The sequence below is a fragment of the Netta rufina genome, assembly GCF_964035555.1.
Source record: "Netta rufina genome assembly, chromosome: 1".
NCBI classification, from domain to species: Eukaryota; Metazoa; Chordata; class Aves; order Anseriformes; family Anatidae; genus Netta; species Netta rufina.
Genome location: NC_140123.1, coordinates 15,403,509 through 15,428,180, shown reverse-complemented (window position 1 = coordinate 15,428,180; position 24,672 = coordinate 15,403,509). Strand labels below are relative to the sequence as shown.

General features: G+C 34.7%; 1 protein-coding gene across 1 annotated transcript in view; it reads right to left on the bottom strand.

Moving 5' to 3' along the window:
• DYNC2H1 (dynein cytoplasmic 2 heavy chain 1) overlaps positions 1-24,672 on the bottom strand; it is a gene marked incomplete at both ends in the record, with an annotated part of 168,631 nt that overhangs the window by 87,903 nt on the left and 56,056 nt on the right. Inside the window, 16 exons of the mRNA XM_084290865.1 lie at positions 354-419; positions 4,302-4,391; positions 5,669-5,812; positions 6,688-6,822; positions 8,319-8,438; positions 8,828-8,991; positions 11,442-11,565; positions 12,825-12,923; positions 14,206-14,315; positions 14,852-14,993; positions 16,320-16,446; positions 18,497-18,583; positions 19,239-19,360; positions 19,928-20,051; positions 20,216-20,376; positions 22,344-22,457. Coding sequence (XP_084146991.1) covers positions 354-419; positions 4,302-4,391; positions 5,669-5,812; positions 6,688-6,822; positions 8,319-8,438; positions 8,828-8,991; positions 11,442-11,565; positions 12,825-12,923; positions 14,206-14,315; positions 14,852-14,993; positions 16,320-16,446; positions 18,497-18,583; positions 19,239-19,360; positions 19,928-20,051; positions 20,216-20,376; positions 22,344-22,457 — 1,929 coding nt within the window. The remainder of the gene's footprint in view (positions 1-353; positions 420-4,301; positions 4,392-5,668; positions 5,813-6,687; positions 6,823-8,318; positions 8,439-8,827; positions 8,992-11,441; positions 11,566-12,824; positions 12,924-14,205; positions 14,316-14,851; positions 14,994-16,319; positions 16,447-18,496; positions 18,584-19,238; positions 19,361-19,927; positions 20,052-20,215; positions 20,377-22,343; positions 22,458-24,672) is intronic.

Genomic DNA, 24,672 nt, shown 5'->3' with positions numbered 1-24,672 from the left:
ATCAAAAAGTTTCAACCTTGCTAATTACATCCACATACTTCACATAACAAAGTTCCATTACTTGCTTCAAATGTATTATCTGGTGTTTACATTCCTCCCTTTACTGAGTTGACTCTCTAGCAAGTTGGTATCTACTAACATTTTGTACTCCTTCTGGCCTTCAGCTTCTACTATAAAAAGCCATGGATGTCCTGTACACTCTGTATCTCCTTTCTGCATAGGTATTTTGGATAATTAAATGTTGACTTGTGCTAATCAGCCATCAGCGTTAATCTAACACCGAAGGAGAGGAACATGCAGGTCTTACGAGGAGCAGCTGAGGGAACTGGGGGCTTTTCTTCTCTAGCACTTACATTCTCTTGAAATAATTCAGGGTGCATTCCTCGTACAAAATGCAGAGCAAACATTAGTTGATCAGCCTGAAAAAAAAGCAGAAAAAATTGCATTTGTATGTTCATCAGACATTACCTTTATGCTTTCTTATTCATAACGTAAGAAAATTTTATTAATAAAACACCTCTAATTCTATAGTAGAGACTTAATTACACCTCTTAATTCCAAACTGCTAATTACTTCCGCAACTTAGAGACAAACACTGACCTGAAACCTGTATCAAACTACATCTAAAATTCAAGGGAAGAAGAAAAAACATGTATTTGTAACAAAGCAATCATACTAAACAGAGTACATTATTTTTGAAACCATAGACAGTAAAGGCTTCAAAACTGCCAGAGAAGACAGAAATTTGGAAAAAAAAAAATCCTAGGTCTGTTGCATCACTTAAATTTCTGCCAGTTTTTGAGCACTGGAGCAATAAACCAGGAATAAGGATCCATTGGAACTTTTGGATACACCACACAAACACTTAGAACAATATTTATGAAAAGAATATTGGCTTATTAAAACTGGGATTCTTATGTCCATAGACAGAAACATTCACAAAAAGATCAATTTTTCCAAAGCTGTACTGTTAAGCACAGATTACCACATAGTGAAGTTGATGTGAAACACTGAAAGTAAATACTCTTTAAAATCAGGAGCACCCAGAAACCTAGATTGAGGCCTCAAATTTCCAAGGACTGTCCTGTAACCTGGAAGATGTATTTTACCAGACAGTAGAAGATATACATATTTTCTTTCATTAGTATGTAAGTTAGCTTGAAGCATATTGAAGCTGATACCTCTTTTCATTTTAATAAGGTGAAATGTAATTAAAAATACAAAGCAGAGGTGACAGGGAAGAACAAGAGAAGGAAACAGAAAACAACGCATAGCATTGTATTAAAGCTGCAGAACTTAGCAGTCTCAGCTGATAAACACAACACCCCTGCACTCCTGTACAAATTAATTCTGTTCTTGACTTCTAAACAATGCTGTTTGAATTTTCCACAGTGTGGTTTCCCACATACCATGCCTTATGTGTACCTCAAAATGACAGCTTGATTGTCCTTAGCTCAAGGGCATCTATATAAGAATCCTCTTACTTTCTTCATGTAGTCCTTAAAACAATAGGGCAATAGTGTATACTCAACACCTCCGGAGTCTTTTGCTGTTGAGCTGTAAAACCAAGTCTCACAGATTCCTGAACAGGAATGGTTACCTGCATCTTGTGATGGCTCTGCCACTTGGTGGACACCTGGCACTCAGATCCCACAAGGGATCTAGACACACCAGAAACACTGCTACCCTGGACCCAGAGGTGCACACTAGTCATGTCTTGTCTGCATATCAGAGAGTGCCTCAAACATTTACCACTCTTGCACGCTGGTTTTGAAAAAAAAAAAAAAAGATGCCTGAATACATGAATTGAACAGAAAATCCAGTATGATACCTCCCCACAACTGAAGAAACTGGTCTGTAAGGTTAAACCACGTCATATTCCAGTTTGTAAGGCTGAAAGATCAGACCACTTCATCATAGTATATTAGGGGAAGAAATAATAGCATGTATTTCAGATGACAGAAATTATGATACTGATGTCAGCAAATGAACCAGTCTCTGCAATCTGTAACAACTCACCACGTTTGTAAATGACATCAAACTGGGGGGACCAGTGAATACATTTAAGGCAGGACTGCCATTCTAAAAGACCTGGACATGTTGCAGAAAGTGGTTGACAGGAACTTTGCAAAATTCAACAAGTGTAAAGTCCTGTCCCTGAGAAGGAAGAAGCCCTTGTAATGATACAGGGTCTTGAGATAGGAAGCTGGAAGTAATGGAACTAATTATCCACTCTTCACTCAACAGATGTTAGACCTCATCTCTAGAATGCGGCATTCAGTTTTAGCCTCCCAGTACAAGAAAGATGTTGATAAACTGAAGAGTTTGCCTGATGGTCACCATGATTATCAGGGGATCCATCTCAAGGAGTCTCCCTTCTTGGAGATCTTAAAAAGTCACCCGGACATGGTTCTGGGCAAGCTGCTCTGCTTGAGCAGGGGGTTGGACCAGATGGCCTCTAGAGGTGCCTTCCAACCTAAACCACTCTGTGATTCTGAAAACTGCATTCTTTTTTTGTGTATCTTATCTATGAATACATTGCAGAATGTAAAATTATTTGTTTAAATAAGTGAACAACATTAGGCTGAAACTTGAAGACAAAAATCTAAAATGATTTCTTTTTAAGTATCAGAAAATAGTTTAATAGCAATGAGACTTACAACTCCAAAGAATATTAGGTTCCCAGGACTACTACTGAAAAATGAATTGCATGAGACATCAGAAGAGACAGGACTAAATTTGAGAAAGCATAATCTAGGAAATATTACTACATGTTATGAGGTATAAGATGAACTACTTGACTGATATCGTCTTCCTCATTTTAATGTCTGTTACATTTTTAGGTTCAAAATTACACAAGAGGGCCGAACTATTTTTGTTTTCATTATTACTGTTTTCTCATCCAGATTCTTTTTTTTATGAGTCTGATACATCATGTCAGATACAGATGTAAAAATTTTATCAGCTATGCAATGTATGAAAACTCTAATACAGCCTCAGTGCCACAGTAGTCTTTAAAAATGTGAATAAAAGGCTGAATTAGTAGTAGATTGCCGATGGCATGAGGAGCTTATTAGTTCTCTAAATCCAGTATCAGAGCAGGATACTAAGCAGGATGCATCATTAGTCTGAAGCTGCATCGTAACTCTTACACTTCCAGTATCTTCTAAACCTTAGCCTGATCATTCATGGTGAAAATCTTTCCTACTAGAAATCTATCTGCACCTTGTTTTTGAAATCTTTCATCTTTTCTGACATATAAAAATAGCTTGCCTTCCAGCATTGAAAAGATGTGATGACTTCCTGGAAGACTTCACAGAGTCACCACTTCAAACACAGACATTAAATTATTATGAGAATATTACATAAGAGTCCAGCTGAACTTTGATAAATCAAAATCCTTAGAAACGTTGCCACTTCTGCATCCTCAATGTACTGTTGCTAGATTTGGAAGGGGTAAAATCTTCCAAGATCTATCCATTTTTTTTCACTTACCAAACTTCAGTCTTGCATAATTTCTACTACTGCTCATATGGTCTATGCAGACCTACTGTGTCATCTTCATCCTAGTACTATGAGACTTCCTGTTATGATTGCTCCTTGTGAAAGTGAAAATGAAAAGTGGAAGTGAAGAGCCTATCTATCATAGGTTTTCACCAAGAAAGCAATAAGAGAAAAGCCATCTGACAGAGATGCAGAACAAACAATAAATACATTAAGAACATTGTATGGAGAAACAGGAGAAAAATGGAAAAACAAACAAGATATCCAATAGAGATTTGGGGCATGAGGTGAAAAGAGGAAAGAAAATATTACAATTATTTTTTATTGTTGTCGTTTGTTTGTTTGTTTTTGCTTCCTTTTAAAAAAAAGTAGCAAAGATCACACACAACCTTACCACAACAGTTAAGTCAAACATTCATATTTTGGAAATGCTAGACATAAAACTGAACAGAATGAAGAGTACTCTAAATACTGAGTAGCCTGGAACTGGCTATGCAGACAGAATGATAGAAAGATGAGAAACCGGAGGTAAAGCAGAAATATGACTGCACTGAGAATAGCCTCACCCATTAGAACAGTGCTCTGTGGAAAAAATGTGCATAAGCAATCTTAATTTTGTCATAGTTTAAATTTCTGTCCTCAATTTTTTATGCTAAATATTACAAGTGCAAGTTTTTTACATGTATTGCATTTGTACTGACACAATACTGCTTATCTGAACTAGATCAGTGTTGGTTGCTGAAAGAATACTTTCAAACCCAGTGCACTATATAAAAGCCAGAAAAGGACAACCTTACCTTAAACAAACAACGACAAACATATTCATACACTGTATGTTTCAATGCATCAATAAGAAGCTTGATTCTTTCTTCAGTATTACTTGAATCCTAAAAATAAAGTTCGGATTTCTAAAATACATGTGGAAGTAAAAACACTTTTATTATCGAGTGAATTTCACCAGGGGAAATAAAGGGGGGAGGGGGGTGGAGAGAGAGGAGGAAGAGAAACAGGAGGGAATAAAGGTGTCAGGAGGATATAAAAAGGAGGTTTACAAGGGGGTTCAAAGGTACTGTGATGTTTATCTGAAAAAAAATTATTTTCTACCTTTCTGGAGATTATAAAGGAGGGTAATGTGGATTCACAAGCTGATTTCATTAACCCCTTCCCTAAGTCTGAAAGACAGTGTAGGAAAAATGCAGAAGTGTATAAAGGAGGAATAAAAAGGAAGAAAGTAAAGAAGGACATGAATAGCAAAGACAGAAGTTGAGTTTTAAATAGGTTATCATAATAGGAAAGAAGGAAGAAATTATGAAAAGTTGTGAAAGTAAGAACAAGAAGTTAGAAATTTCATGTTGTGGAAAAGAAGGAGTAGGTAAAAAACCTTAAAGAAGGCAAGTTTGCATAGTTGGAAGGACATTTCTGCTAATGATTGGAGCTGAAGGAATGTTGTAAGCATGGACATGAGAATAAAGGGCAATCCAAAATGACATGATAAAAGGTATATGAATTCATTTTTGAAGTGGAAACAAACAGGAAAGAAAAAAAAGATGAATTTTGGAGATGCTCAATAAAAAAAAAAAAGCACATCATTAGTCAGAGTGGGTTTTTTACGTCTAAAGAGTGAGGTGACAAAGGATAAATCCATAATTCTGCACTTCGGTAAGAAAAATGTAATGGCCGGGAGAATACAGAAAAGTAAAAGTGACATTTTCCTAAGACATGCATGCTTACAAACTGTATCAATAGTTTTTTGATCTTCCTTCCAATAACTGAACCATGTAGAAATATAGCTCTTTTCTTATTCTAACCCTTGTTGCTAGAATTAATTGGAGATTGTTTAAATAAAGCCTGCAGTAATGAGCTGAAGTTATAGTCAAACTTGCATTTCCTAATTCATTTACCTTAGACAAGGCGCAAGCCTGAAATAACAAATAAGAGCAACTTTGGATTTAGATGGCTTAGCGATTTTACAATTTATATGTAATGTAAATGGCAAAAAAAAAATCCATGTGTATATATTCTGAATATGTAAAGCACAACAGTTCAGCATCACTACTTATTATACGTTATTCCCTAAAAATGTTCAGAGCAACTAAAAAATTCAGAAGATCAAAACAGAGTGCTTCATCTGCAGCACTCACAGCTTTAGAAGAAGAGAAAATACCTGTTCGCTTTGCAGGGCCCTTTGGAAAAGCCGTAGGAAGGCCGCCAAACTAAAACGGTACATATTATTAATTTTGGACAAGTCAGAGATAATAAAATACATCTTGCTAGCACTCTCAGCTAACGGGAGATAGGCGTCCCTCTCCTGTGGATAAAGAAAAAAAAAAAAGCATATATATATGTTGTGTGTGTATATATATATATATATATATATATATATATATATATATATATATATATATATATATAAAAAAATCAAAACAGTACATTGCTGCCATCTACTGGATACTACACAAACATTTCTTCACCCTGTTGAAAAATTCAGATGACTCCCACTACTGCTTGAGAAAATACAATCCCTTCCAACTTTTCAAACTGAGGGCCATGTACTCAAGACTTCAACACTATCTTTAGGTTTTAAACTTGGCAGAAAACACTTTGGTAAAAAGTTTTTTAAGTTATGAAGAACACCTTGGAAATTAATTCTAAGGGAGGTCTCCTCCCACCACAAAGCACTTCCCATAACTCAGCAGCAAATTCAAAACATAACAAATAGGACACAGGAGAAGAATTTGTAAAGTGTTACAAAACCCAGCCATGCCAGATGAATAACACCACCAATTAATTATTTTTTTTGCAACAGCAAGGGATTTATTAAACAAGAATGTCCATTTGAGCCTTGAAAATCAGTCATATTGTTTGCAATAGCTGATGTTAAAGTAAAAAAAACAAAGTCAAAACCTAATACCCGCCGATAGGTCCTTGTGAAAAAAACAAAATTGAACTCAAACTGGCAGGCTTTAAATTGTGTAACATTCGCCAAGCGCAAATTAAAGACATTTAAGTACTGAAAATGCTTTCTGTACTTGCTTTATGCAAGTATCTCTTACTTCAAAAGATGAATTCAGTATGTTACTGATCTTTCTCTCCTGCAGATGTACATATACTCTATTTACACACACAAGATAACTTTTCTCAGCAGGAAAAGAGCAGCAATAAAAGATCTTTTTTTTTGTCTACCTGATCAAGGGAACTCTGAAGTCTGTGAGATTCAGCAAGTGATTCTTGGATGAGGGCACTACTTGCTTTAGTCTGATTCAAAGATTCAATCAGATCTTTATTTTCTAGTATGTTGCCTTGTGATGTTGCAAGTGTCTGAAAAAAAAAGAAAAAAAAAGAAAAAAAAAGGTCACCTATATTACATTTAAAAAAAACAACTGTGAAGTAAGCATTTTAGAAGCTGACATACATATTTCTGAATAGTGAATGAAGGTGGTTTACTCCAAAAACTCAGATGATGTATTAATGAAGGTTGGAAAATAAAACTCAGGACCAAACTCTCAGAATCCCGATTGACAAATTCTGAAACAAGCTGTCATTAAGCTTTTCAGAATGATTTGTATGATCAGATTCTTATGCACTAACATCCCAACAGCAAATACAAATCAGATTTGTTTTTCTATTTCACTACCAATTTAGCCTGAAATTGGCTTCTTGCAGTAACTTGCTGTACCTGATCAATCATAAATTTGTTTTCCCTCAAAACAGTAAAATCCAACATTCCCATACAATTTTGTCCTCATTTCCAACTCAGAGATAAACATTCATGATTACAACATTCACAGTTTTGTAATCAGAGATCCCTTCAAAATGCTTTTGATTGCCCCACCTCTTTCCTGAGTTCTCCTGTACAAATACTTTCACTTTTAATAGGAAGAAGGAAAATGAGTGATTCCCTGGCACTTAAGGTTTGATTTTTTTTTAAACTAGCTCTTGGTAAACACATTTCAATACAATTTTGTGGTCAGACAACAACACAAAATTGGCTTTTTGTTGGTTAATTTTTACTCTCAGATTTCATCTGAAAGTGAAAACTAAATGGGTTTTAAACACAGTAGACAGTTAATTTAAAGTTTTATCTTTAAAAAAAATATAAAAATAAAAATATACCTGCAACTATATTAACTTACTAGGCTATGAAAACATCTTAATATGCAAGATTTGTAAAGACAGCCAAGGGAAGAAAAAGAGCCATGAGCTTTCCCCATCTTAATGCAACATACACCTAGTATTTTAAAATTAAAATAGTTACTATATAGTTAAAAAAAAAAAAATCAGAAAGCAACGCACTTTAGACACCACATCAAAGGTTCAGATCTGCTTAACTGTCTGCAAACTGTATTCCAGATCTGCTTAACTGACTGCAAACTGTATTCCCTATTTCCATATTTTAAGTCAAAAGCAGTATTGAGCAAAATGTGATGAATTATTTTGTACAGCTGGTTTACAGGTTGTATATCCTGGCATGTTTTGAGAAGTCAAACCAATACTTCCTAGGATAGCACATCAGGATATTTGGATGCAGAGATTCACCGGCTAGAATAGAAGAATGCACTAGGTTATCTAGTTGAAAAGAGTAGGACAGGATCATCTTGGTACAAGTACTAAGGGAGCCATCTAGGAAAGGTGACTGATGTACATATTTATATTTCTTTCTTACCAACATGCCCAAGTAAATAATACTTTTATTTTCTCAAATCAAAAATTCTGAGGGGTCATGATTTCAGTACTTTCTTTTTACATTGAAACATATAAAAATATCAAATTTATCTTATTGACCTAACAGATACAGCAGGTAAATTTATTTTTACCTCCAAAAGAGATTCCTCCAGCTTAGCTAGTTGTATCTTCTTATCTTCTTCTTGTTGCAACAGCTTTGTCTTCTGCTCTTCCAAATCGGGCTTTTCATGCTGAATTGTTAAAGCCAAAAGCTAAAAAGAAAGGAGATTGTTTAATGTAGTAGAAGATATTTTAATATTTCATAATATACATCAATTAATCATATAGCATTCACTGTATACCAGTTTATAGTCTACTTTTGAAAGTAGACTTCTGAGGGTTTGAACAGAGAACAGGAGCGTAGCAATTAATCTCGTGTAACTCAAGTCAATGAGTTTCCATTTTCATTATTGGACTTGCTACTTGGTTCCAAAGTGCATAAAAACAATCTTCTAAAATTTTAATTTAGTATCAGCATTGATTTTTCCATTTATAGTTGTGTCCTATAAAATATCTGTGTGACCAAACTGCACCATGGGGCTTTTACCACTGGCTGGATATATCTACAAATACCTATATTATTTTTACTCTAAATGCATACCTGACCTCTTAAGCCACTTCCTGTTGTGGTAAAGTTTACTTCCGTAACAATAGAAGAAGCATCAGGTGGAATGAAGGGATTTGGGTTCCTTGTTGATAGAAAAAGACGGAACTCTTCATTATAATCTATAATTTTTTCACCTATTTGTATAGCATAGCGGGGTCCTGTAGATAAAAATATATATATATATATATGTATTATAGTCACTCTGATTTGAGATTCTAATCATTCTAGAATTATCTGAAAATAATGGTATTTGTGTTATGCTTTATACCAATAGATTAAAAGATACTTTACAAATAATTTATGAATTACTTTTATAAAGAATAATAAATAAAAACGTAAGAAACATAAGCTATTCTGCATTGCTAGACAGAAAAATGCAATAGTGTTACAATAGTGTGTGAAAGTTATATGGTGAAAATATTTAATTGATGAGGTTCATTTAATTATCACCCCCAATAAAAACGCACAAATGCAAAAAATGCACTTGATGTAAAAGTGATATGAATGAATATTTGAAATCTTCTAGCAATGACAGGAGACAAAACATCACAGAAGACACACTAGATAATTTTGCTTTTGTCTAAGAATCCTGTCATTATTTAAACATATTCATTTAATTTGCCACATAGGTATACCACTCTATAAAATCACATTTGCCATAAATACATATTGGCTAACTAAGATGGTGCAATATTTTCTGAATGCAACACCAAAACATCATTCTTTATTTCTGAATCTGTTACATTTACTTGCAGAAATTTGATGCTTCTATACAATCATAATTCCATTAAAATATTATTTTCTGTGATATTGTTATGGAGAAAGACTATAAAACTGAAGATGTTGGAATATCTAGTTATTAGATTAAAAGAAAACTGTTCCATTAAGAAATAATGTAAATTAATAAATTACTATAAATACACTTAATTTAATCACAGTGGGAAACAATTAATTTATTCATTTTTGTTGTCATGTATTCAATCTATTTTTATACTATTGAGATTCTGACATTTCTCAATACACTTCTCACAAAATTAAACCATATATATGGCTTCTCACCACTCTCCTTCCACCACAGAAAATTTCCATTACAGCCATGTCAGAAAATAATAAAGTTTAACCGTCACGACTAGAATAAGATTTTTGCCTCCTGATACTAAACAGAAGGAAGAAAGAATTAGAACATTAAAAGTTTCAAAGTGAAAATTTCTCTTCCAGAGAAATTTCTGAGGTGGCAGTTAGGTACTTCTCTATTATTAGCACTAGGAGCAGAAGATCAGAAATGTTCCAAGTATAAATCTCTTGCTAAAACACTGGTACAGATGAAAATCACATACCAATTTTGCTTCTGTGCCAAGGATCAGAATAAATTTGAGGCTTATGTTGTAAAAATGTCAAATAGAAAATGGAAGCTGTACAAGGACAAAGTAACTGCAGTATATAAATTCACATTTTTTCTTAACTTCATTTCATTCCAAGTAGTGAAAAGATGCAGAGTCATCACAAGCAAAATAATACAGAGAGGCCTCCACTACCACTTCCACATTTTGACAATTGTGCGCTTCATAGCCAAGTGACTGAAATGACTCAAAGAATGACCAGCTCTCCCAAAGAATGACCAGCTCTCCCATTTCAAAACACAGCTCCCTGGTTTGGACTTGCACAGATCTAGAGTTAACGGAGTTCATATGAAAGAGGCTGCCTGAGGTGTTATGAGCAATTTCCCTGAATAAACTTGTATTTTTGATTTAATCTGCTTTCTCCACAGTTCTGCAAACACATTTATCTCTTAATTTGATTCCTTTTGAGATGTATCTCTGATAATACTGTATCTCTGCTTTCCAAAATTCAGCAGAAGCTAGTGAAATAAAACAGTTGTCAAGATTTTCTATCTAGTCTCCTACAGAACCTTGAAGTCACCACTCAGGTAGTGCTCTCAGCTCTTACTGAGGAGAAAAAAAAAGTAAGCACATCTGTAATGGAAGAATGATCTAAACTAACAACTTTTTATTTTACAGACCTGTCCCCGTATAGGGGATAACTACATCTAAGAACTCCACAAATATTTTTATTCTGCTTTACTGCATCAGTAAAGGGGATGTATTTCACTGAATTCTATGACCCCTCACACTCCCATTCCAAAGTCACATCAGGGATAGATCTGAGCATCTTCTTTAGTCTTCAGACAAACAAAAGACAAAAGGCAACATCAACTTTCTATAATTCTGATTTCTAACTGCATAATCAGTAGTGTAATTTCTGGTCTATTCATTGTCCAAATTCCTAAGAAAGACCATGTGTTTGAAATTGCCATTAGAAATTAAGTTAAAATTTAAACTCTGCAAGAATTCATAAAGACGTTTTATTCTAATTCCAGTTGCAAAAAATCTTTAAATACTTCTCAGTATTTTTCAATTTAGCAAACAAGAGCATAACTCCAACATAACTAATGCACTGAAGTGTTAGCAGCATGTATAGTAGCTGCATATTAAAGAGGAAAAGACAATGGAATAGTCATGGTTTCAGAAAAATCAGGTATTATATGATGTATACGGATCTAACCTTCACAAGGCTTGAACAAGCATTTTTAAAGATTTTGGTTTTTTACCTTGGACTACAAGATCTTTTCTTAGCAATGGATAGAGTACAGGTTCCACTCCATCCATTTCCTGTATAATAAGTGTTTTCCCAAACCTCACTGCCAGCTCAAGAGATGTTAGGAAGTTGGTGTCCTGTGCAAATGAAAACAAATTTATTTGATTCATGTTATTTTGAAATATCAACACTTTGACAGCAGTGTTAAAGAGTGAAAACTCTATAGACACTTTTAAATCGTTTTAGGAATGAACAGGAAGTCATTATACCAGGAATCTGAATATAAATACCAGTAGTATAACCAAAGAATTCTACTACATGCATCATATGGTAGCCACAAGTATTTAATTTAAATTCATTTGATACAACTAAAGGATTGCTTCAGCTACTGGCATACAAGCAACCAATTTAACATGCCTAGCTCTCCTTGTGCTGCATCAGAAGAAAGCAGGTCTGCAATAGGTCTTGTGTCATGTCTGTCAGGTGTACCTGGCTAGTTAGTACATCTCAAATATTATTAGGTAGCTGTGCCTCAAAAGGGAATCAAGACCTAAAGCCAGGATTCACAGGTACTAAGATATCTAAACGTATGCTTTTGCCGGTAGGTATCTAAACACACACTTGGTTTTTAAGATTCCATTAAAGTCAGTGGTGATCCTGGATAATGCAGTCAACAAGCCCAAAAGTTAATCAAGCCAACCTACTAGCAGGTTAAGTATTCAACTCTTAACTAGTACATTCTGTGAGTATCCAAAGTGCCTACATATGGCTGGCATGGATCTCTAGAAGACCCACATTCTGCTGAAGCAATACTCCGAGGCCAGATGGGATCCAATAAGGGACTTTAGAATGGCACCACAAGTTTGTCTATGTTTGTGCAAATGAAACAAGCCTAGCCACTCATGTAAACTGACATGGTGTCTTAATCTTGAACTGCAACCTAGCCAAGTACTTCCAATGTAGATAATAAAACACAAAAATCACAAGGAAGAAGCACATACATACTCCCGAAATCCTACGAACTGCAACAAATACAAAAAATATATAAATAAATACATAAATAATCTATTTTTAGAAATCTTTTACTATCTCTCTCCCAGCAGGGAATACTGATACTCTTGAAAAGAGCAGCACAAAGAGACAAGCTTGTAGAAATAAAACTACAATAATGTTGACCCTCAACTTTAAATACTCTGATTTCCTTCTTGAGTAAATACATTATCAGTAGCATCTGATAGAATCACCATAAACAAAAACTCTGTGAGAAATTTAATGCTTCATGAAATATGATCTCATATTTGGTGATAGCTTTCACAACTAATAAACTGCTCTCTAAAGTCTGGAACTGAGAGTATCAAGCAGAAAAATATTGTAAGACCAAGAGTAAATACTGGACCTGCTGGTTAACAACTTCCAAACGTGATTCCTTCAAATGTGTCTTCAACCACTCTGTAGCCCGGAAAGAAGGGTCTATCAGAAATGGGCAAACTTTACTCTAAGAAAAAAATCAGAAAATTACATAAATCTATTTTAAGAATTAAATTGAATGGGTAAAACAAATGAATACTGCACAATGAATTAAGTCCTCTTTTATTTCCCCAAACTGATGTTATGCGCATTTTAATATTTTTTCATTAACAAACTGTTTAAAGAAACACTAATGACCTAACAACAAAATGACAATAAACAACAACAGTATAAGAACAGTATAAGAACATTATTTTCTTGTCTTTTTTTTTTTTTTTTTTTGTAAAATATTGTGTTTAATTCCAGTTTAAAAGATGCTGAACAAAATATGTGCACAAGCAAAAGGATTTGAGCTGAGGAAGGGCTTGAAAACGTTCTTAATGCACAATGAGATTTTTAGGAGCTTAATCTATTTAACTAAGAAAAAGATGAAAATAAGATTTGATTACAGCATGTAAGTACCTTTGAGAGTACAAAATCATATTTGTTGAAGAGCTTTTTAATCAAAGTGAGAAAGTAATAGCTAGATCTAATATCAAGATCATAAAGCAAAACTTATTTAAATTGGAAAAAAGCTGTAACTGGTCTGTGCGAATTATTAATCATCCAAGCAAACAACCAGTGACAAATGTAAATTCTCCTCTCCTAAATGGTATTACATTTTTATTTTCTATCAGATAGAAGAAATAACTACATTATAACTACAGTATTATGTTATATAAATGTGCAATTGCGTAATATGTACATTTATTGTCATATATCTATATGCTATTATGTGGTAATACTGAATCATGGTTATAAGCACAGTATTATAATTTATTATAATTATTTTATCTGGTATTAGCAACTGGCCTTAAGTGAATGGCATTTTATGTCCTATATCACAGAGATAAGCTAATGATTAGCTTTAAGGATTTCAGATCTAGATATTTTGAAAGGCATCTGCATATAGCTTTTTACTTTTTCAAGACCAAAAAAGTATGAGAAATGATACGTCAAGTGCACACTTATAGGACATAATCTTCCTTGTATTAGCGTATGATTAGTAATAGACTAATAGCAGGTCTCGTCTGTTCAACATCTGGAAGAAAACCATAAAAGCAGAAAATAAAAAGGATGTTCTTTCACTATATATTTTCCTTTTGGTACGGAGTACCCAGAGTTAGATAAATATTTGTTTCTCTGTGCATGTTTTATGGTGCTAATAAAACAATGAAAATGAAATTGTTCAAAATTCCAGAAAGATATCATGTTACTGAAATTTGTAGAAATTGAAATACTTCTAAGATAAGATAGAAAAGCAAGTTTACCTGCAAGATAACAAGAGCATTTTCTATTGAAAGGTCATCTGAAGGTAAGCCTTCGCTTTTCCAAACTAACTCCTCACTTTCTGTGCACAGGAACCGCCGTAAATCAAACTCTGATAAATGAAAGATCATAAGTTTGTGCTAATATTTATAGCTTGCACATTTTAAGCCTTCATCACTTTATATACAGTGGAGAGTCTGCCTTAAATCAGTGCAGGTCTGTTAATTGCCCTTACATTATTTCTTGAATGTACTGCTATTTTCTATCTGATGTTTCCAAAAAAAAAATGGTGCTGTTAACACAGACAGATAAAAATGATTACAGAAAAACAAGAAGCATTCAGAACCCATAGGCAAATTTCCAACATTTAATGTGAATACTTTCATTCATATAAACTTTACTTTTTAAGCAAGGGCTATGGAACAAAATCTTAAAAATATATATATAAGTAGTTATAATCTTAAGAAATAACAGAATAATCCTAAGAAATAGTTGTATCTGTATGTACAACTACTTCGTGAATAAAAATTAATGTTGTCATTTTTCAAATGGGGACACGAAGACAAAGGGGTCTGTTCATCAGAACTCACTGGCATTTCTCACTTTCTCAGTCAAGCTGACTTACACACCCACACCCACACAAATTACTTTCAAGGCCTGCTGATTTGGTCCATTCATCTAATCTGGTTTTCCTCTGATCCTCAGGAGCAGCAGAAAGATAGGTAATAAATGCAGCTGCTAACTGAGCTCTCTTAGGCAACGTAGACAGTTCATCTGTTATCTCTGACACCTTCAAAAAAAAGAAAAATTACAAAATGTGTATTATAAATAAAAACTATGTTAATATTTCTCATAATTCATTTAAAAGTCAGAGTTACATTTGTCTGCCATTAAGAATACAACTGAGAATGAGTTTCTCTCATTGCATTTAGAGTATCTGTATTTAGCTAACTCACTGCAAAATATAAGTGAAAATATAAGTGAAAATGTGAGGAAAGTTTTTTTAGCTCTCAGCTACAATGTGGACAGATGTTTCTAAGAATTTAGCTCCTACAAACTATGGATTTGATGAACACTTCAGGTTGTCACTTGTGAGCAACTGGATAAATCATAACATTGTAAGAAAAATAAGAATACGTGATCTTATAGTATCAGCTAGTGAATGCTACTCATAATACGTATGTACATACCAAATACCATACTCAGAAATTTGATTCACTGAAGACTCACAAGATAAAATACATTTAACACGTATCTTTGAATAAGCTACCTGCAATTTACTGCCTATGCTTTGAACTCTTCTAGTATTTTGGAATAAAAACACAGCATAGCAAAACAACATAGAAGACTGCCATAATTGCCTTGAAAAAGTAATGTCACCTTTGCGTCTAATCAAACTGACTTTAAAAATAATAAAAAAAAAAAGCTTACACACACAAGAAACTTTTTACTACTATCTCCTTATTTTAAAGGGAGACGAACAAAGCATTTTCAGCACTAAATAAAGCACCATCTTCTACGTAGGATGAGTACCTGACTACCATCCACTATTCTGCTAGGTATGCTAATATATCTACACCGTACCATTAATAGAGCAGGATATACTTCTAACGAGAGGGATAATGTACCAGGGTGAAAAATGTGAAGGGTCATTTTTACAACTCAGGTTCAAATATGCCCAGACCTTACTGCAGCAGATGGAGTATCTAAAAGACTACTTGCAAAGGAAGATCTTCCCTTTCCTTCAATCCTGCTGGTCATCCTGTGAGAGTATTCATCCAATACTAACTCTAGATCTTCAAAATGAAGGCATTCAACCTAAGCTAATTGTTTATGCTTTTTCTAATGTCAATGAAGAGACAGGCAACTGTCTCTCAGCAGGGATATTTATCCCATCTTAAAGTACCAAAGAAAGCTAGGTATCACTTTCTGGAGGTATCACTTTCTGCAGCTATTTTCAGCTTATACGTATCTTGGAGTTTTCCTTTTCTGCTTCTGACTGAAGAGTTGTGTCCAAACGGTTGCCAATTTCTCCCAAATATAACATGATTTCACTTTAAAATAGAGTTATCAACATATCAGCTATAAGAAGTATGCTATGAAAATTTTCACTAACCTGGGTGCTCCATCTTTTGTGTTCCCTATCAAGTTGATTTATCAGTATCTCTGCAGCTTTCAATGTTTTCTGAGCTTTACTTAGTTCTGCTTCAAGTTTTGCTGCTTCAGTTGTTCTACACTGGAACCTGTAAAACAATTACTGTTTAAAATTGCTGTCACAAACTACTAAATTTATGGACAGTTACTTCAAAGGCAGCTTAATTGACTGAACTTGTGAATCCCTCACTTATAGTTCATGAAGAATACAACAATTGTTCTTTATACCGTCTTCTGCTCTTTGGTAAATGAGCTTGTTAGACTTTCCACTAACAAAATTTAGATACACAGGTATAGACCATAAGGTCTGAAAATCATTCCTTCATCTACTTAAACAGCATGACTTTATTTTAGTGGTTGATGTTTTGTTCTGCACATAGTCAGGACAATAGCAAACTCAACAACATGCTACAAATCTGTAACTCTTTGGTAAATATTCTCCTCTAAAGGAGAATATTGTTTAACTGCTAAATTTAAAGTTCAATACACAGTACTCTATTTTGTGAACAACTCTAAAATAGGAATATGCCCCACACAACAAGCAAGGTTTGGATATTATGTTGTAACGTTTAACACCTTAATAATTTAATACTTATTTACATTAGGATAACTAATGCATTTAGCACATAAACAAAGCTTTTAAAATTAATGTATTTAATTATAAATAGATACAGTATCTGAGACATTGTTATACATGTACAGTTGAATGAGAAGAAGAATTGTTTGGGTTGGAAGCAACCTTAGAGATCACCTTGTTCCAACACCCCTGCCATGGGCAGGGACATCTGCCACCAGACCAGGTTGCTCAAAGCCCCATCCAGCCTGGCCTTGAACACTTCCAGGGATGGGGCATCCACAGCTTCTCTGGGCAACCTGTGCCAGGGCCTCGCCACCCTCTGAGAAGAGAATTTCTTCCTAATATCTAACCTAAACCTCCTCTTTTGTAGTTTAAAACCATCACTCCTTGTCCTATCACTACACTTCCCGATACAGGGTCTCTCCCCACCTTTCTTGTTAGGCCTCCTTTAGGTACCAGAAGGCCACTCTAAGGTCTCCCCAGAGCCTTCTTGAGATGGACAAGTCTGGTCCTAAGAAGACACTGAAGTCATCTCAGATTTAAAAGGTGAGACACACACCACTCTATTTTTGACATCTGCTGTGTCTACACTGGAGGCTTCCAACTCAGTAGTAAGAAACAAGTACTTTGAAAGAGCATTCCATCTGATCAATGAGATGAACTGCTGCAGATAGCCTAAGTATGGCTTCTTCTGATTTACACATCTCACAGTACAGAGAGTTACATTTCATAGAAACAGAGAATCATAGACTGTTTTAGGTTGGAAGGGACCTCTGGAGGCCATCTGGTTCAACCCCTGTTCAAGCAGGGACACCCAGAGCCAATATCTCAGGACCACATCCAGGTGGCTTTTTAAGATCTCAAAGGAGGAGACTCTATAGCCTCTATGCCAGTGCTCCATCACCTGCACAGCACAGAAGTGCTTCCTGGTGTTCAGACAGTAAGTACCTCGTGTTCCAGTTTGTTCCTTTTGTCCTAGCACTGGGCACGACTGACAAGAGCTTGTCTCGGTCTTCTTTGCACCTTCCCTTCAGGTATATATTGACATTGACAAGATGCTTCGCAGAGCCTCCTCTTGTCCAGGCTGAACAGTCCCAGCTCTCACAGCCTTCCCTCAGCCCCTCAGTGGTGCTCCACTCCCTTCATCATCTTGGTGGCCCTCTGCTGGACGCTTTCCACTATGTCTGTCTTTCCTGTAACGGGGGCCAAGAACTGGATGCAGTGTGGCCTCATCAGTGCTGAGCAGAGGGGAAGTATCACCCTTGTCGATCTGCTGACAACACTTTGTCTAACGCAGCCAAGAATACTATCAGCCTGCTTATCAGCAAGGGTATGTTGCTGAATCATGTTCAACTTGGTGTCCAACAGGACTCCCAGGTCCTTTTCTACAGAGCTGCTTTCCTGCTGAGTGGCCCCCTGCATGTACTGGTGACTGGGGTCATTTCTCCTCGGGTGCAGAACTCTGCACTTCTCCCATTTATTTATAATAAATATCATTATTCATACTGTAAATTCATCATTTTTTTTTAATTTATATCTTGAAATAAACAAACAAAACATACTTATCTTTCAGTTCTGATACTTTTTGACCAACAGAGTTCAGAAGATCTTCCAACTTCTGTTTTCTGCCTTCAGTTTTCTTGAGATTACTGAAAAATATAATGCTTATTTTAAGAATATGCATCTCGAAAAAAAAAAAAAAAAAGGTGGGGACTGTAGCAGAAAAATTGTTTATATACAGATAGTCCAGAGATAATTCTTGTGATTTGTATTAATAAAAATCTGTTTTCATGTTTAAAAGTTTTGAGTAATTCTTATCACATATCTTTGGAAATGCAAACCAACCACATGCAAGTGTATTCTTAAAGATCGGATCAAATTCTTCCAATATTTTATTTTAAGACAATCGGTATATATTTCTCAAATTACAGATGGTCATAAGAATATTTCGTATCTTTGTAATTACAAGGAGACACCGACAATGATTAGTAATGCCTGAGGAAAAAAAAAAAAGAGGAACCACACTTCTTATAGCATAGCTCTTGTTGACAGAGTACATTTTAAGCATATCTGCAATGTTCAGTTCTCACAGACATATTTCAGCATAGATTGGTAACTAGTGATTGGCAAGAAATACATGTATATACATGTATATGTTACACACTTTTTACTGTCTCAGCATGAATATTTTAATACATGTTATTGAGCTACAGTTTCTTATTTTTAACTAACTTGAGTCCTCTTAAGTCTCTCCTGCCAACACTGGAATTGAGAACATTTATCCTGAAATAGTGTCTAACTCACGCTTCCAAGCCAGCCTTTTCTTTTTCCAAAGGTTGAATTCGTTCTAGGACATGGGAATACTGGACATTGGCATTTACCCAAGCAGCCAATGGAGCAGCTGCAGCACTGGCTCGTTTAGCGTTCTGAAAAAAAAAAATCAGTAACAGTAAAAAGCAAGTCCTTTAAATATGATGTACATGAGAAATACAAGATAAATAATTGCAACAGATTTACCGCTTATCAACTTTAATATGCCAATTAGCCAACTCCTCTCTTAAACTTATCTTTTATATTGTTACTAAGAGATTATATTGTAGGCCATCAATCTGTGTAAAGAAAATAATGTGTATCTTTACAACTGTGAATCTCCACAGGAGATATGAAGTTCTAAATGAGTGCAAACTCATTGTGTTCCTTCCCAGGGAACAACTGTCCTCTTAAAACTAAGGAACTAGTATTTAAGAATTCTACTAGCCAGTGAATTAGCTACTGCTAATAGTAGCATATAGTAGCTAATAGTAGCATATAGCTACTCCCAAATTTGGTCTCAAAGATCACCAATATATTAATTGTCATTAACTCACTTTTTTTTTTTTTAAACTGCATGTAATGTTAAGACTCTTAAGAGTTTTTTTTTGGTGATGGTGGTTGTTTTTGTTGTATTTTTTTTGTTTGTTTATTTCATTTTATGTAATGCAATAAAGTATTACCTTAGGATCAAAAGATGATCTGTTTTTGTAAAGAAGCTCTTCAACACTCTCTCGGATTTCTTTTGGAATGTTACGGGCATCAAAGGTTGCTATGTCCTCCCTCACTCCTCTTTTGGCCAAGAAACTGTAAAAGTATTAAATAATTAAGTAAAGAAAACACAAACGTTCAAAAGATTATTTCCATATGAAATATAAAGAATTCTGCACACACATCATTCCCGAATATAACAGAAAGCATTTCATATTGCAAATTACTGTCTAAGGTTGAAGCTTAAATAAAATTCTCACCTCTTCATGCTCACCCAGGATGTATCAAAAATCCCCATCAGCCGTAAAACTCCTTCTAGGATGTCTCTGATTATGTCAGGGGGCATACGTAATGACCGAATTTCTGACAAAGACTCTGGTTTTATATTTCCAACTGCTAACTTAGCTTCATTAACCAGTGGCTTAAAACATAAAAACATATCAAAAAACGTATGAAGATATAAGAAACTGAAAGTTTGCCATTTTGGCTTTTATACAGTTTAATTTTAGCATTAAATATTTCATTACCTAACTAAATACTGTTGATATGTATTCATGTACACAAGTTACTAAAACAAAAATGCTACCTGTGATAAGTACGGTTCCATATAAAACACATTTCAATCCTGACATTCTCTAAATTTACATTCAACACTGTATTTCATAAATATTTGTATATAATACCATTAATTATATTTGTTCTTCCACTGCTTAAAAGTTCATTGTGTTGTTGGTATGGTTTAATAACGATGTCAATTACTGTTTACAAAAGCACCTAAGAATATCTATGTACAAGAAGTACAGTCACAAGAGCTTGCTCTTTTCAGTAGCTAAGCAAATCCAGGCACCTTTTACCCTTACCAACAAAGCCAAAAAATAACGAGGAAACAGAAGTTAAGGAATTATTAAAGATTGTGCACACTCTGCACATCTTGCATATTTATCAAAGTCTAGAAAAAGGGTTTTAACCAAATCCTTTAGTTCTATGTTACTTTAATAGAATCATAGGATCACAGAATGGCTTGGGTTGGAAGGAATCTTAAAGATTATCTAGTTCCAACCCCTCTTCTCAGGCACAGAGGAGGGGATCATTGGTCTGTAGCTCCTTGGCTCCTCCTTTTTACCCTTTTTAAAAAGTGGAGTGATGTTTCCATTTTTCTAGTCACCAGGGACCTCAACTGCCACAACTTTTCAAATATGATGGAGGGAGGCTTAGCAACTACATCAGACAGTTCCCTCAGGACCCAAGATGTGTGGCATCAAGCTCCACAGACTTGTACTTTCACTGCAAAGACATGATCCCTTGGTACCTATGATATTCAAAAGTAAAGAAAAATGATTTGTTGTACTTTTTTCTTATTGTTTAGTACAATTTTAAAATGGATGGGATGAAAAATAGAGACTAAAATCAATGGCTCGAGACACATACCTCTACCAAAAAAATGATGCGTAAAAGCTGTAAAGTCTTTTGAAGAACAGTGTGCAACAGAATCACAGAATGGTTTGTGTTGGAAGGGACCTTAAAGATCATCTAGTTCCAATACCCTTGCCGTGGGCAGGGGTGCCACCCACTAAATCAGGTTGCTCAGAGCCGCACCCAACCTGGCCTTGAACACCTCCAGGGATGGGGCATCCACAGTTTCTCTGTGGCAAATTGTGCCAGTGCCTCAACAATCTCTGAGTAAACAATTTCTTTCTAATAACTAATCTACATCTATCCTCTTTTAGTTTAAAGCCATTACTCCTTGTCCTATCACTACACTACCTGACAAAGAGTCCCTCCCCAGCTTTCCTGTAGGCCCCTTTAGGTACTGTAAGGTTTCCCCAGAGCCTTCTCTTCTCCAGGCTGAACAACCCCAGCTCCCTCAGCCTGCCTACATAGAAGACCACCCTTGACCATCTTCATGGCCTTCCTCTGAACTCATTCTAATACGTCCATGTCCTTCTTGTGCTGGGGGTCCCAGAGCACCATTTCCCTTCAGCTCATAGTGCAAGCTTTATGATATTACCAGCTTCATCAAGGAGAATAAATACAGTAGGTCTAAAGAATAGATTAGTAATTCAAAAATATTCCATTAGGTCTGCAGAGATCAGCTGTAGTACACCATGGCACCACAGAAATAGCAACTGGAGTTAAGATTTGACCTGAAAAGTCTTTCTTCAATTAAGATCAAATATAATACCAATTTAAATGCTAAAGTGACAATCTGCATTCTGACACACAAAATTAACTGTTTTCTGATATCAAAAGGTTTTTATATTCAAATAATTTAACGCAAAATTTAAGAAATATTAGGATCAATTGTACAGAATCATTTTGTGTGGCAGAACTTGAATAAGCCAAATAAAATCTCACCACAAAATATTACTTTTCTGTATTAGTTCTTACCTGAACCTCCTTTAATTCATCTTCAATTTTTCTTTTTCTTTCTTCTATTTCTGCAGCCTCTTCTGCTATCCTTTGTTTTATTTTTTCCATTTCTGTTTTTTGCTCACTAGCGCTCTGTAAAAAATAATATCTTTACTTTTCAAATTTACACAGATTTTATCCTACATTTTGTTCTCCTTTCTTTTAGTCTTCATTACAATATAATACCATAATACCAGTCACAAATAGTATCTGAAACTATTTGATAAGAGAGAGATTGTTTCAAAAACATACATAAGCATTAAATACATACATAAGCATTAAATATTAATAAGCATAAGTATTAAGCTTATATTCATGTAACTAAATGATACGGAATAAGCACCTTTTACTTTTACTGCATCTCCTTCTTTACTGTACCACAGACAAGATCTGTACCTGTTTTTTATGTTTATTATACCTTTGTCCCCTTGCCTATGATTCTTCATTCCATATGAAGATGTTAGTCCTTCTCTAAAAGTTTAAGACTGGCAGCCTCTAACATACTTAATACATTTGGGAGTAGCATCATCCTGTCTTTATTTTTGTAGCTGCTCAAATTTCTATTTCTTTCATGACACCACTGAAACTCTCCTTCTCTGTGACATTCATAAAAGCAGCAATTGTTCTGTTCATGCTACAGCCTGTTAGCCAAAAATACTATTGCAAGATTTACTTGTAAAGTTGCATTTATTTGTTTGTAAGGATATTTGCCTGACATCCTACACATATATTATAAGCTGTTTAGGTTTATATCTTTTCTGTTTTCCTGAACTTGTATTGTGCCTAACACAGAGGGATAGCAACCATTAGCCAACTCCAGAACTCCTAAGCAAAAATAAATACCCAACATATAAACTAAAAAAAAAAAAAAGTTTACAGCCTGCAGTAAACATAAAAACAGGAATTACCAAAAACAGTCATAATACAAATAATGGAGGATAAATGCATAAAATAAATATATAATAAAAATAAGTGATATATATATATATATAAAATAAAAATAAATAATAAATAAAATAAATGCATTAAAGTGTAATATTCTAGGCTTAATTCAACTAACAGATACAAGACATCAAAGCCCATAGTTCATATTTTTATATATTTTCCTGTATGCAATATAGTATTTTAACCAGCAGTTGTTGATCTGAGTTGAACTTGAGCATAAAGTAAGAAATGTATAAAAGCAGAGAAAACACTGAGATTAATAATAATCTTTCTGAGTGCTTAACCTAAGCTATAGACAGTATGCCACTGAAATCCATAAAAGTATGTCATTCTTATCCAGATAACATTAACTACATAAAACTAGCTTAGATATTTCATGCAAATGTGCATGGACTGATAGCTCTGCGTAAGAAAACCTTAAAATTCAGTTGTAGGTCAAAAGCCTTGCTCTGAAAGAAGATAAAAAGTGCCTATGTATTAAAGACCTATCTCTTACAAAAATTGGAACATTTGAAGTGACATTGATATGTCAGAGGGCACCTGTACTTTATGCTAATCTGAGCCACAATTCTATCATAATTTTTCTGATATCCACAGGCCCATCACCCATCATGTTTCATTGCTTTTGGCTTAATCCTCACTTTTGTTCCACAATGTAATAGATGCTGCATGGGTAGCAGATTCCGCTACTGAACAAAAGCAGATACAGGTTTAAAAGAGAAGTCATGAGAAATGGCACAAAAATTCTTTGAGGCCAGCAGTGAATATATACCAAGCCAATCATCACTATTCAAATACATATACAGTAAACAGACAGAGGCTAAAAATATTTAAAAATTGCTAACAGGAAGTAGGCTTGTAAGAATGGAAAGTAATGCACCTTGTAGAACAAATGGTTTGAAAGAACAGGCATTTGCTTTACTGCATATCTCTTTCATATCTCTGCATATCTATCAAAATATCTCTTCTTTGAGCTTATTTATTTAAGCTTGTTTCAGACTGACAAGACTAAACCAATGCTAACACAAACACAGCGCAATGAGATCAGATTCATTATGGCTTCACCTACATTTATTATTTCTGGAAGTATCAATGTAGAGATCTACTTTCTACACAGTTAGTGTATTTAACTGAGAATGTACTACTAAACAAAATCACCTCCTCAAAGAAAAGGTCTACCCCTGAGCTGAAGGATAAAAATTTCAAGGAGTGAAAAACACTACACAATTACTTAACTTTATCTGAGGTTAACTTCGTAAGACTGAACCTCATGAAATACATACTTTATCATAGTCTACAAATTCAACAGGATTTTTTACTTAATTAGTGCTACTTGTCGGTGTTTTCTTGAAAGTTCCTATTT